Genomic DNA, 13,590 nt, shown 5'->3' with positions numbered 1-13,590 from the left:
ACTAACGACAAAGCCCAGGAGGCGAGGACTGTGTTAACGGCCTGCAAAGAGTGAACGCGAACCTTTCTGTTAGCTTCAGTCAGAGGGCGGGCCCTCGAGCGTTCTTTGCGTGGCTCCGCCCCTTGCCCCGGAAGCACTCGCCGAGAGTGGAGGTTTCTGGGCCTGTTCGCGAACAACGCTTCCTTTTTGTCCGACATCTTAGTGAGGCTGCTGTGCTAGCGACTGCTTTTGGAACTTCGTTATGGTGAGCTCAGCGGTGTGAAGCTGGCACGGTTCTGAGAGCCGGGTGGTGCTAGGGCGCATGAGGCTCCATCGGAGGGAGGGCTTCCAGATCTGCCGTGCTACAACTCAGGGCTGGAGGGGTATTGCTTCATCCATGTGCTCTGTTAGTGGAGTTTGGGCTGGGTTGAGTGCAGTAGTGGGAGAGCATGGGGCTGCTTTATGAGCTGGCTGCATTCTCGCTTTTCTTCAACAGCCGCCCAAGGACGACAAGAAGAAGAAAGATGCCGGAAAGTCGGCCAAGAAAGACAAAGACCCAGTGAACAAATCTGGGGGCAAGGCCAAAAAGAAGGTAGGAGGCCCTCTAAGAGTGAGGAAAAGTGGGGGCACCCGTCCCATACACCTATAGTAATAGGTGATGTGCATAACAAACAGCTTTTAATGTCAGATCAAAGCTATGCTCTTACACCATTCTCACTTTTCCTCCTCCTCTGGACAATGGGGTGATACGTAGTATTTGGAAATTAAACAAGTGTGTATAAAGCATTTGTTTTGGTGCTTAGCGCATAATAGAATAGTCCCGTGGCGCCCATCCATATTGGAAAGTCTCAAAGATACTATTTTCTACCTAATTTATCTGATCTCATTAAGGGTAACCACGGTCTCTCTTATTTTGTATCTTGGTTTTCTAATTATTTGAAGCTTAATTTGCAGAGTTTATGTTAATTTTTAGTTTCATAAGTTTCCACAGGCCAAGGAAGTGGAAACTCAAAACATTTCAGTATTGCCCTACTAACAAGGGAGATTTTTTCTGACAGTGTTTGGGAGGGAAAGTGATTCTTCTAGGAGCACTCACTCTTTTTCCCTTTTTGTGAGCAGAAGTGGTCCAAAGGCAAAGTGCGGGACAAGCTTAATAACCTAGTCTTGTTTGACAAAGCAACGTATGACAAACTCTGTAAGGAAGTTCCCAACTATAAGCTTATAACCCCAGCTGTTGTCTCTGAGAGACTGAAGATCCGAGGCTCCTTGGCCAGGGCAGCCCTTCAAGAGCTCCTTAGTAAAGGTGAGAGAGGTATATTCTGGTATAGTTTGTACATTAAATTGGCTTAGTCATGTTAGACATCTTAAATGTTTTTATTGGAATTTTTAAAAATAATGCTTAGGCTGACCAGTGGTTAATATAATTCTAACATGTCACCCCTAGGGTAGACTCTCAAGTGGCCATTTTTTCTGTGGCAGTTTGTTGAAGCTATCTGTAGTGCCTCATATGGATATAGTGGTTTTTATATTAAAGTGTGAGGCTGGACATCCCAAGAGCAGATAATGGGCCCCTCATTTAGAAAGGATAAGTAAAATTAGATTATCGTCAAGAACTGTAGACATGTCTGTGTTACTCAGCATTTCTGTTTTTGGGAGTGATATAAAACTCACTTTCTAGTGTCTGTTAAGTATCTCATAGTACTGCTATGAAAACCTTACCCTTTCTTCTTAGGGCTTATTAAACTAGTTTCAAAGCACAGAGCTCAAGTAATTTACACCAGAAACACCAAGGGTGGAGATGCCCCAGCTGCTGGTGAAGATGCATGAAAAACAGGTGAGAGAACATGGTGTAGGAAGTGTATGTTTCCTTTTACAAAGCTCTATACTGATTCTTTTTTTCAAATTTTTTTACAGGTTCCACCAACTGTACATTTTGAAAAATAAAAGTTTATTACATCAAATAAGTGGGTATGTCTGTTTTCTAAGGGTAGTTTACAAGGATTATAGGGTATGGGTTTCTTGACTTAAATTGGCTGGATAAGTTATCTTGAAACCATTAGGTTTTTTTCTTGATGTGACTGTTTCTTGCTGCAGCTTCAGTTTTGAATTGATGCCTGAAATGAAGTGAGTAAAGAGTTAACAGGACAGGGTGAGATTTCCAAAGAGGGAAATGGTGGGCTGGAGTCTTGGACCCATACCTGGATTGCCAGCGGCGTCCATTATTCCAGACCCGGCCAAAAGAGGGCAGCCAGCCTGCACTGGTGTTGGAGTTGTGATCAAAGTTGGCTCCAACTCTGTCTGGGGGGAGTTTCTTCAATTTTTGTTTTTCCTCTATAATAAGTAAATGGATTTATGAGTAGGGAGATTTAAAGAACCCAATGCCATTCCTGATTTAGTTTGCTTACTCTCTTTAAGAAATTCTTCATAGGAGGGTCCTATTTGTTGATTCCAAGAGCTATATTCATCTTGAACCATCCAAGGAGGTGTGGCACCTGGAAAAGACCCATTAAACAAAAAATAAGGCACTTTAAAAACTTTTTTTAACTTTCAGGCTACTGTGAAATATGACCTAACTCTAAACTGTTAACTGAGAACTGGAAATGTTTAAAAGTCCAGGAATTATGGACCATGGGAAGTTGAGGGCCCTAGGCTAATTTAAAGCAACATACCTTACATGTGGTATGCTGATACTTAATAGATATATTGAGACATAAATGGAATATAGTGTGTACTTTTTTTGTTCTGGCTTTCAGCACTGAGTGTACCTCCACGAACATGATCAGTCTTTAATATTAGCTATTCTCACGAACATCTTTTTTATATGCCTTTGAGATTTGAGAGCTCTTCATACATTCAGGGTACAAGTCCTTCATCAGGCAGTGCTTCCCACCCCATCCCCACCCCCCATCCTCCTCCTACCCTTTGGCAACCATCAGCTTGTTCTCTATATCACTGTGTCTATTTCTGTTCATTTGTTTTAGGTTCCACTTATAAGTGAGATGACATATTTGTCTTATCTCAGACTTATTTCACTTAGCATAACACCCTCTAGGTATATCCATGTCTCAGGTGGTAAGATTTCATTTTTTACTGCTGAATATCCACATCTTTATCCATTTGTTGATAGACATCTAGATTGCAGTTAATACTTAATCTACTTTAAAAAATAAATCACAGTTTGAGAAATACTGCCCTGGGCCTTCCTTACCTGAGTGGATGTTACCAACTCCTGGTGTGTCCTGTAGTTGGAAATGGAAAATAAAATCCTGGATAAGAAAGCCAGATGATGGGATACTTATAGCTAGAAAAGGCAAACTTAATAGGAGATGGATGGAACTAGTGCCACAATGCTAATTCTGCACCCCACTGATGTTAAATCTTAAGAGCATAGTAAATCATTGAATGTCCTATACTCAAGAGAGTCACAGTCTTAATAGTGAAGATGTGCCTAGTACATGCCTGGTAAAAACCTTTTCTCACAGCATACATAATGTTGGGGAACAGAATTACGTACAGATTACATCTACAACTTTTTATATGGTACTACATCCATTTATAACAGACCACCTCAGATAAGCCTTCCATGCAAATGACATTTGAGTTAAAGGCTGAAGGTAAACATTTAAGGAAATGCAACTACATGTGCAAAAGTAGGGAAAAGCACAATATGGCTGGAGTATAGAATAAGATAGCAGATAATGATGCAATAATTTTGTTTGGGACAGGATTTGCATGAGGCAGTAGGAACTATTCCAAGGTGGAACAGAGGCTAACTTGTACTCAGGTAAAATAGACCTGATAAGATATGGGAGGTAGAGGAGATGAAGATTTGCATCTACAGTTATTGGAAATATGGGGGGAGTTAGTTTCAGGTACACAGTACTATAGAATAATGTAGCAAGAGAAAAGCCTGCGGAGACAACAGGAATGGTCAGAATAGGTTAAAAAGAAACGAGAGGAGATGGGTGTCCCGGGAACTGAAGGGGAATTGGCTCTTTCCTGGCTAGTTTATCCATTGTACCTGATGGCCAATGAATGTCAGAGGCTGTCCTGTTTCCATCCAATCAAACTCGGGGGCTGGTGGCAGGTCCAAGTATGAGGGCTGCTGTGAGGTGGAGGCTACTTGGCTGAAAAAGACAAAGAGCAGCCAGGCTGGCAGATGAGGTCTTTCAGCTATGAGGACAGCAAAGATGAGATTTATTCCCATTTCCCAAACAAAAAGTTACAGAATGCTCTAAAATCAAATTCCAAGAAGGGATTCCACAACAATCATACCTCTTTGTTCCTTTCCAGCTTCCAGGTGCCGAAGAGCCCTCTTCTGGGTCTGGCACTGCCTGAAGCTGAGTTTGATTCAGGAAAAATAAGTGTCTAAGATGCTTAACTGCCTAGGCTAGGCCCCACCCTCCAGAAAGAAACAGGCATAAGGAGGGTATTGCCCATCCCTCCCAGCCCTGCCCACACCTCCACTGACAAGGCCTGCCCCTTGGTGGACAGGTAAGGGAATTCAAGCAGAGTATACGAAGCATGGAGTCCTGAGTTCTCTTAGAGCTGGGAGGTGAAATGCTGGATCCGGGAGAACTAGGGATAAGTGGATTTGGATACTGTTCTGGTTCCTTCGAGGGAAACCAACCTCTAAGACAGACTGTACCACCTCCTGCCGGCTGTGCTCCACCTTACGAATCTGAGCTGCCATCTGTAGGAGAGAGGCTGCTTAGATAGGTATAAGATCATGGGGGTTTGGTCCTTCAGAGGCCTTTCCTTTAACTTACCTCTTTGATCACCTCATCCTCTTTTTCCTCATAGGAATCCAAACCTTTCACCATGGATTTCTTGAATCTAAAAAGAAAAAAAGTCAAGTCAGCCTAGACCCCCAGGCCCTGCCAGTTGTGAAAATATACTTCGTTTTCAAACTCCCAGAAACAAAGTACAGTGAATACCTGTGTACCTCTCATCCAGATTCACTGTTTAATATTTTGCCATCCTGGCTCCCTTCTTTTATACACATTTCCTTTTTGCCAAAATAAAAATGGGTTTTAGACATCATGAGAGTTAACTAATTATTTCAGTATGCATCTCCTGAGAATAGGAACAGTCTGAAACCATTATCACATTTAAGAAAATCAATTATTCATCTTAATGTCCAAATTATCCTGTGTGTGGCTAGAGAGAACCCCTTCGAACTAGTTCCTTGGTCCTCTGGATCACTCTATTAATATGAGCACAAGATATTCCGGGCTCACCATGTATCTACCCTGCTCCAAACCTAAAATCAACCATTTCTCCACTGAGATCTGGTTTCTTTTAGTAGAAACTATTTAAAGGAAAGATCTGAGTATTAGTACTAAATTCTTATTGGTGGTCTACAGGTGTCATGCTTCTAGCTCTTTCAGAGGACAGAGCTTTGATTTTCTTAAAAATTTATACTGATACCTCCCCAATCAATTCCTTCCATTTCTTACTGATATCTTCCTTCTGCCACACTGAAAACCCTGGTTCCTAACAATGTCAATAGACAGTCACTGTACAATGTGGGGGTTAAGGGTAGCGACCTATCCACGTATAACTATAATGGGCCCGTGTGGATTCCTAAATGGAAGTTGACCCTTGAACAACATGGGTTTGAACTGCGCAGGTCAATGGAAAAAGTCTGTAAGAGGACATTTCAAACTCATATTGTTCAAGGATCAAATGTATTTACAGTTTTATCCTACAATACATACAAAAAAGTATCAATAGCAATACCACTATCAACAATAAAACTAAACAAAGCTCAAGATTTCTTTGCAGTTCTTTAGTCCTTAAAAAATATCCTAAGGATGTAATCAAGTAAATTTTGTTCAAAAGTTACTTGAATTCTTATTCTTTTGTTTCCTATCAATTTGATAATTAAGAAAATTGATCTTTGCAATCAATTTTAGCATGTTTTCTGACCTAATTTTAATATGTAAAACATTTATGGAGGGAAATGGCTGTACCACGGTGCCCTGGCAGCTTTGCACATATCTATACAGGCAAAGCTTTGAATTGCAGCTTATCAGTCTTGCCTGAACACGTTTGTGATCCAGAACTCGACAGGATGGGAGGCCTGAAAAGAGCTGCTATGAGGCCTCTCCCACCTGCCTATCTCCCTAGGAGGCTGTCATGAGACAGTTTCTCATCAATTCCTGGGTTCTGATGAAGTATGGGGCTTTCTGCCACCCCCCGCCCCAGAGTAGAGCTGTAGACTTTACAAAACCACGTAGCTACAGTTTACATTTGGCATCTCTTTTCTGCACAACTATCTTTATTCACCCACCAAGAACCATACCTAGCTGGGTCAGGGTCACGTGAGGAGTCAGTACTTTTTGTCCTCGGTTACCCTCTCCTCTCAAACTGAGCCACAGGTTTGAAGGAAAGGTAGTAGGATTTAGGCATTTCTTATCATTCCCTCATTATTCTCCACACTGAGTAGAAGAGATAATAGATACTATGAGTTTCTCTGTAACTTTAGCTTTGGGATCCCCTTGAGTTCCACATCCTATAATATCAATATGGTCCCGATAAAAGTGGTGTCATGAGGCTACCTGTATCCTTTTCCTGAGGTAGTCTGGGTTCACATGTATGCTGACCAGCTTTCTGCACTTCAGTTTCTAAAGGTCTTCCAGAGGCCAGTTAAAATTGAATCTAAAACTATTAAAAGTGGGTACTGGGTGAATACTAGTTTTTTGCACATTATAAACAAGTCTTATGTTCCTAAAGGACCTTAGTATTCTCTGTGCCACACATTTAAGTAGTTGATTATAGTCAATTTTTACTATATAGTTTTCTATTTGCTAAATGCATTGTAAATCCCACCCCCAAATAGATTATAAACCTTTCAAAGACTCATACTTCTTTTGTGTCCCATATAATGCCTACCAGAATAATGAGTGCAATGAAGGCAATACTTATGAAGTCCTTATTAACTTTCCAACTAATAAAGGAAGCTCCTGTACTTGACACAGATCCAGAATTCATACTCTGCTACTTCATTTTTCAAAAGCAGTGATTTACCGTGCATAATCTTGGGGGGAGATGAGAAACTTCTCTTTCATCTGGACTTCAGCCTTGTTCTCCCACCAAAATCTGTTGGTTGCTTTCTTGTGCTCTGGGCTGAGAATGGTGAGAATGAAGAATCTCAATGATAGATTATAAAATATTACTCAAATAATGAGGCACTAAATAAATAACTATAAATTAACATCTGGATTTCTGCTTCTGGGCAAGATTTAGAAATACTGTTATTAGCCTCTTCCAGAATTCCAGTCTCCTTCTACCAATATAAATAAGAGAATCTGAGAGGTGACGGGAGGTAACCTTGAATCAGCTGTCCAGCTGGCTTTCCTAGTTAGATCACCAACACCATGGGGGACCATGGCAACCATAAGCCCTCTATCCCTAAAGGTACGCAATCCACCCAGCTCAGGTCACAAAAGCGTTCTTCCTCTAACCCACCCTAAATCCACCCTCCCACAAACGTATGCAAACGCTAGATGAGGCTCCCAGCCCCTATTTCACCTGGCCAGATGCTCCAGCAGCCCCCCGTGCAGCACAGTCAGGTTTCCGTGGCTCAGGTGTTTCCGCACCTCACAGCTGCAGCACAAGCACCAACAGCACCGCTCATGCTCCGGCACGTAACGCTCGACCTGAGCTGTGCGGATGGCCTTGCGGGCCGCCTCCACCTGCGCAGAAGAGAGTGCAACAGGGGAGAAGCCAAGGAGAAACTTGAGCCGGACCCCCAAATGCCATCCCGTCAGGCCCTCATGCACCACTCACATCCCCGCTCCCAGGCCGTCTACGGTCCCCTCCAACCTCCAGTCCGCACCTGGGGCAGAAGCCGATCCAAAGCCACCTTCAGGTGCCGCTGGTGCTTGCGACTGTAGACGTGACCACGGCCACAGAAGAAGGTCTGGCGACACAGACAACATCGCTGCGCGGGCGCCATCAGCACAGGGCTAGGTAAACACGACGTACTGCGGTTCCTACGCTCTCCCGTGACTCCTGACCCCTCGGGGGCGGGGCGAACCCAGAGGCTCCCCCGCTCCCCCCCAGCGACCGGCAGGCGCCACTGCAAACCCTTCTGCGGCTGTGCGGATCTTTGCCCTGGCTCCCTCTCTATGTGCAAACAAATCTTGTCATCAATATCCCCAAATGCTGTCTAGCTAGAAAAAGTAGTCAGCCTGCTGTGCAGATGTGGAGGAAAGAGCTCACGCAACAGTTCGGTGAAACCGAAGGACCAAAGCCAAACACGCGTCGGGGGACTGACAAGGACCCGAATTGGACAATGCAGCAAATCATAACTAGTATTTATAGGGTGCTCACTGTGTGTCCAGAGCTTTATACTACCTCACTTCATTCTCACAATAACGCTATGTAGTGTACTATTATCGGCATTTTACAAGCGGGAAAACAGGCATGGGGGAGGAAATAACTTTGTGGAAAGCTGCACAGGTATTAACCAGCGGAGGCAGCATCTTGGGCCCAGTGCTCTTCAGTACCAGCAGACTATAAGAAACACATGCTGTGGGTGGCTGTAATCTAAGACCTAATCACAGTCATATCCCACAGAGGTGTTCTGAGCATTGCTCCTGTAAAGCTGTAAAGGGAAAGCTATAAAAGCTACTAAATCATTGCTGAGGGTTAGCAGACATTTTTAATCTGTAAAAGTGCTAATCTAGTGGAATTTTTATTAATTCTTTTAACCCACTTCTCTTAGAATCAGCAGCCTCCAGTCTGTCCTCCTCTTTTAAGCCTGAGGGCCTAAGGTGAATTGCTTCTTTTCACAGCTGAAATCCTCAGATTGTGATCTCCACCCTAGAGTTCCTCCACAGAAACTTTGGGCCTAGCCTTGACCTAAATCAAAGAATGAACAGACAGAGCTGGTAGAGTCCCAGACTTCTCCTAGATTTGTTACCAGTACTGGTGCATTAACCTGGATGGGCTACAATGTCTGTAGGTATATCCACAGTCAACCCCATAATTCAGGCCTAGAAAGTAGCCAGACCCCCCCTCAGATCTTGACTTCCTGTTGAACTTTCCCTTTAGACTCAAGCCTCTGCCAGTTGTGGTCCATTTTGATAACCCTTGCAACATTCAATTCTTTGACCTCCCATCATTCCCCTCGCAGAGTTAATCCTGGACTTTGTTCACCCAAAAGAATCCAAACTCTGAAGTTATTCTCTGACTGACACCATCTTCCATCCTCCCATGTAATCTTACCTTTCGTCTTACAGGAAGACCTCCATTACTGAAGATGACTGTTCTTATACACTCAGAGGATTATTCAGCATCTGCCAGATGATTTGCTCTAGGCCAGTGGTTTTCAAAGTGTGGTCTCCATATCAGCAGCATCAGCATATGGGAGCTTATTAGAAATACAAATTCTTGGGCCCCACCCTAGACCTACTGAATCAGGATCTCTGGTGAGACCCAGCCATCTGTGGCTTAATGAGCCCTTTATGTGATTCTGGTGCTCAATCAAGTTTAAAAATCACTGGTCTAGATCTTAGGTCCTGTTGGCTTTGCTTTACCCACTGGATCTTAGGAATATTTCCACCACATTCCCATGGCAACCTATTACTTCACTTGACTTTCCAAGACTACTCATTCTGTCAAACCACAATTGCAATTCAACCCAGCCATCTGTTTCCCACATTTGTTTCAAAGCTGCTTAGAATAGTCTACACTATCTGCTTCAACTTCTGCTAACTTCTTAGCCTTCTGCAATTTTGCTTTTGAAACTGTTTTCCTAAGGTTCTCCATCACCAAATATTCATTCAGCTGCCATCTGAACTCGACTCGTGGGAAATGGAATTGAACATCTTCCTCTTCAGAACATCTCCTATTTTCATCCTCTTAGTGAATAATACCACCAAGAAAAAGCCTAGAGGTTGGGGGTGAGTTATCTTTGACACTCCCTTGTATTAAGTACCCCTATCCGCCCTGCATAAGTTGTTTTATTGGATTTCTGAATTGTTTAAAGTCTATTTTCCACTTTTTATACTCACAGCGCATACCTAATTTTAATTCCCTTCCTTTCTTGCTTGGATTCATGTAAAATCTTTCTAACTAGTTTCCAAGTGTCTGGTATATTTCAGCTCCATTTATCCTCCAGACTCTGGTCTTAAGAAAGTCTCTAAAATTACTATTCTGATACATGCCTCCAAATTGCCTTCAGGAACAAAATCTAAACTTCCCTGCATGACTTTCAAAATCTTTTACAATATGATTCCCGAGTTCCTTTTCAGTCTGGTCTCTTGCCACTCTCCTCCTCCGTCCCTGACCTCCTCACACACTTTTCCAGGCAATACAGATGCTCCCTGACTTAACGGTTCAATTTAGGATTTAAAAACTTTTTTAGCAAACACATCTTGTCATCAATATCCCCATTCACATTCAGTAGAAACCATACTTGGAATTTTGAACATTGATCTTTTCCAAGACTAGAGATATTTGGCACAATACTGTCATAATCTTGGGCATTGGGGCAACGAGCTGCAGCTCCCAGTCAGCCACATGATTGCAAGGGTAAACAACTGCTACTTTATAGTGTAGTGTTAAATGCATTAAATCCGGCTTATGATATTTTTCACTCATAAGTTAGGAGCATCTGTATTCTAGCAGTCCTATTGCTCCTATGCACTTTAGCATCTCCAACCCTTGGATCCATCTACCTGATAAATTCTTTCTAGGTTCTGAAATATGAACTAGATTGGAATTTCCATGAGGCTGGTGACTTTGCCTGACATATGGTAAGCTCTCAATCCATTCATAAACGCTCATATCAATTCATTATTGAATGAATTGTCACACCTTTTGTGAAGACTTCCAGAGTTGTCCCTGCAGTTCCAATATCTTTCGCTAATCCTGCTATCATTTTTGTTTAGTAGTCAGTTGAAAACCCAATAGCTGAAAAGCTCCACAAGTGCAGGGACTGTCTTGTTCATGTCTGAATTCCTAGAATACTAGCATAAGCTGGTCTTCTATGCATGTTTGTCAAATTAGGTTAAAACTATTAAAACTACAGGCACCCAGGGTTAAGATACTGTTGGGGTGGGAATTTATGCAAGGAAGGAGATTAGGAAACATGCAGCTAATAGCCTGATAATGAACAGTATCAAACTACAAAACAAGCTAATGGTAGTTTTATTTATTTAAAAATTGAAAAAAATAATTTCTTGTTGTCAGAAACAAAACAAAAAAACCAGAGGCTATAAAGATTGTTCTCCATATCTCTTGCCACCCCCAATCTTCAAAGATGACTATTGCTATTTGATACCTATATTCTTCAAGACATTTGCCATGCTTAGATAACATATTTAGATATATGAATAATATCTGGCACATATGGAATATTGAATACGTTTTTTTCCCCCACCAAAAACGTATTGTGGATATCTTTCTATGTCAGTAGATAGAGCATGATTTATATATTATCTGTATTCCAATGACTCTCAAATGTATTTACATCTTCAGCTCAGACTTACCAACTCCAGACTTATAACAATTACCTACTTGACATAATCATCCTGGCATTTCAGATTTTAATAGAACTGCTTAAACCCGCTCCTACAGGCTTCCTCTCCTCATCATTCACCAAATTGCTCAAACCAAAAACTTGAGTAATTCTTTTCTGTATCCAGTCAATCCTGTTGACTTGATTCTACCTTGGATCTTTCTCCTCTTGCTTACCATATTCTGTCTGCCATGGCCTTATCCCCATTCTCTCAACAGGTCAAGGTGAGGAGGTCCCTACCTCCTAGGCTTTGTCCATTCTGTTCCTTCTACTAGAACCATTTTCCTTCCCATTTTTCAGCCTGAAAACTCATTAAACTTATCTCAGTTAAAATGTCTTTCTTAGAAAGGCCTTCTCTGACCTCTCCAATTATATTGTTTTCTCTCACAATAACCTAGACTTACCTTATTATCATTGTTTATTAGTGTGTCTGGTTAATATCTTTCCACCTAGACTAAAAACTCTGTGAGGACCCATTTTGGGTTTCACTGTATCCCTAGCACCTGGCACAGGGCCTGGCATATTGAAATCTCAAAACAAATAATTGTTGAATGAGTAAAAATGAGTAAGTGAAGGTAGGACTATAATATTCTCTCAGAGGGCAAAATGGGTAAAGGCAGATTTTTCTCAGGGTCACTTTTCCCACAAAGACTATTTTGTTTTATTCCTTCCTTCTGACTTGCTTCCTTTTGGGATCTGCTTGCACTTAAACCAGACATGGACAAGAACATGGACAGGGATAAGGATACACACAAAATGCAGATGAGGTGGATAAGTTGAGGACAAATCAGATGAAACTCTCCTTCCTGGGAGCTGGATAGCCCAGGGTGGTAGGAGAGGGGGCTTTGGTTGCAGGGTACTGAGTGGGCCCAGAAATAATGACACTAATGTCCTGGTCCCTCTACCTATTCCTCCAGTGGATATTACATAAAATTAGCATCTGGACAGTTTAAGAGAAGAGAATCAGCACAAAGCACCTCCAGGCAGATTAGAGAAAGGCAGTTCTCTACTTCTCCAACTGGGCATCTGTATATATCTGCCCTGCCCTGTCCCTGGCACTTATCACTTTTTCTTCCCATCCCATCCCTGCTATTTATTCCCTACCTCCTTGAGTCCACCTCTGCCTCCTGGGGGTATCATCATCAGCCCTGCCAACCCCGGCCTCCCTGCCAGGCAGGGATGGCTTTGAGCACTTCTGGAAAAGTACTAGCTGTTGTTTTCTAAACCTGGAAAAAAGACCTAGTGTTAATGTTTCCTGAGAGAATCCTTCCTCAGCTCCTCCATACAGAGCTAATCTCTCTCTTCTCTGCTTCCAGAGAGTATGGAATTTGCCTGTTCAGAAGTCACCAGTGACATAGCAACAGTGCATTCTTACTACCTAACAGGCCCCATGCTAGGCCCTCGGGGTTTGGATATGAACATGACTTATTCCAGTGTATTGTCCTCACTGGTTGTCAATGTCACTGTAAGTGAGTGCCTCAGGGACAGGGTCTATACCTTATACTTTGCTTGGTTTTGTGGTTCTCACCCCATCAGCCTTAACACTCTAGGAATAAAACACATATTTTGTAAGACCATCTTTACAATCCTGAAATGAATCTTACTGATAAAATAATTTATCTACACATATAATTTTTAAAAGATAAATATAATACTTTGTAATATAACAGAAAAATAAAGGGAGAAAAATTATGTCAATGGATAAACTATATTTGAAAAGCGGTAGTTGGAAATTTGCATGTAGAACAAACAGCTTAGATTTAAGAAATGATATTTGAATGACACTGATAATATTTTTTCTTTATATTGGCTACCTTGAAATAATAGTTAAATATTTGCTTATACATGTAGAATCCCTGTGAGTACAACACATACAAACACAGACTGATATAGGTGCTATTAGTGACTTAAATACCAGAGCAGTTTTGCTATCTGTGAAGTGATCTTCAAAAATGGCAGACAACTCTTAGTAAACCTCCAATCCAAAAAGAGTACAGTCTTTCTTCATTTTATATAATAGTTGCATTCCTGGAAAATTCAGTGTATATTAAAATGATGTAACAAGTACTTTCTGGTAT

General features: G+C 41.9%; 2 protein-coding genes across 5 annotated transcripts; one reads left to right on the top strand and one right to left on the bottom strand.

Moving 5' to 3' along the window:
* The first annotated feature begins 102 nt into the window (after positions 1 to 102).
* Positions 103 to 1,940, top strand: RPS25 (ribosomal protein S25). The gene is made up of 5 exons (XM_016139337.2): positions 103 to 244; positions 476 to 571; positions 1,099 to 1,282; positions 1,712 to 1,813; positions 1,894 to 1,940. The coding sequence occupies exons 1-4, from the start codon at positions 242 to 244 to the stop codon at positions 1,804 to 1,806; spliced, it is 378 nt and encodes a 125-aa protein (XP_015994823.1). The 5' UTR covers positions 103 to 241; the 3' UTR covers positions 1,807 to 1,813; positions 1,894 to 1,940.
* Positions 1,907 to 7,990, bottom strand: CENATAC (centrosomal AT-AC splicing factor). 4 transcript variants are annotated; one of them, XM_036220952.1, is made up of 11 exons: positions 7,823 to 7,990; positions 7,516 to 7,679; positions 7,012 to 7,110; positions 4,749 to 4,815; positions 4,610 to 4,672; positions 4,255 to 4,319; positions 4,001 to 4,106; positions 3,188 to 3,245; positions 2,385 to 2,471; positions 2,178 to 2,310; positions 1,907 to 2,093 (listed from the first exon to the last, which is right to left on the bottom strand). In XM_036220952.1, the coding sequence occupies exons 1-11, from the start codon at positions 7,940 to 7,942 to the stop codon at positions 2,036 to 2,038; spliced, it is 1,020 nt and encodes a 339-aa protein (XP_036076845.1). In that variant the 5' UTR covers positions 7,943 to 7,990; the 3' UTR covers positions 1,907 to 2,035. The 4 variants fall into 4 exon arrangements, with proteins under 4 accessions (XP_036076845.1, XP_015994819.1, XP_036076844.1 ...); XM_016139333.2 differs by having other exon boundaries at positions 3,188 to 3,218; XM_036220951.1 differs by having other exon boundaries at positions 1,907 to 2,310.
* Positions 7,991 to 13,590: the final 5,600 nt, after the last annotated feature.

Source organism: Rousettus aegyptiacus, unplaced genomic scaffold, assembly GCF_014176215.1.
Source record: "Rousettus aegyptiacus isolate mRouAeg1 unplaced genomic scaffold, mRouAeg1.p scaffold_m13_p_5, whole genome shotgun sequence".
Lineage (NCBI taxonomy): Eukaryota > Metazoa > Chordata > Mammalia > Chiroptera > Pteropodidae > Rousettus > Rousettus aegyptiacus.
This window is presented reverse-complemented; position numbering and strand designations above follow the sequence as displayed.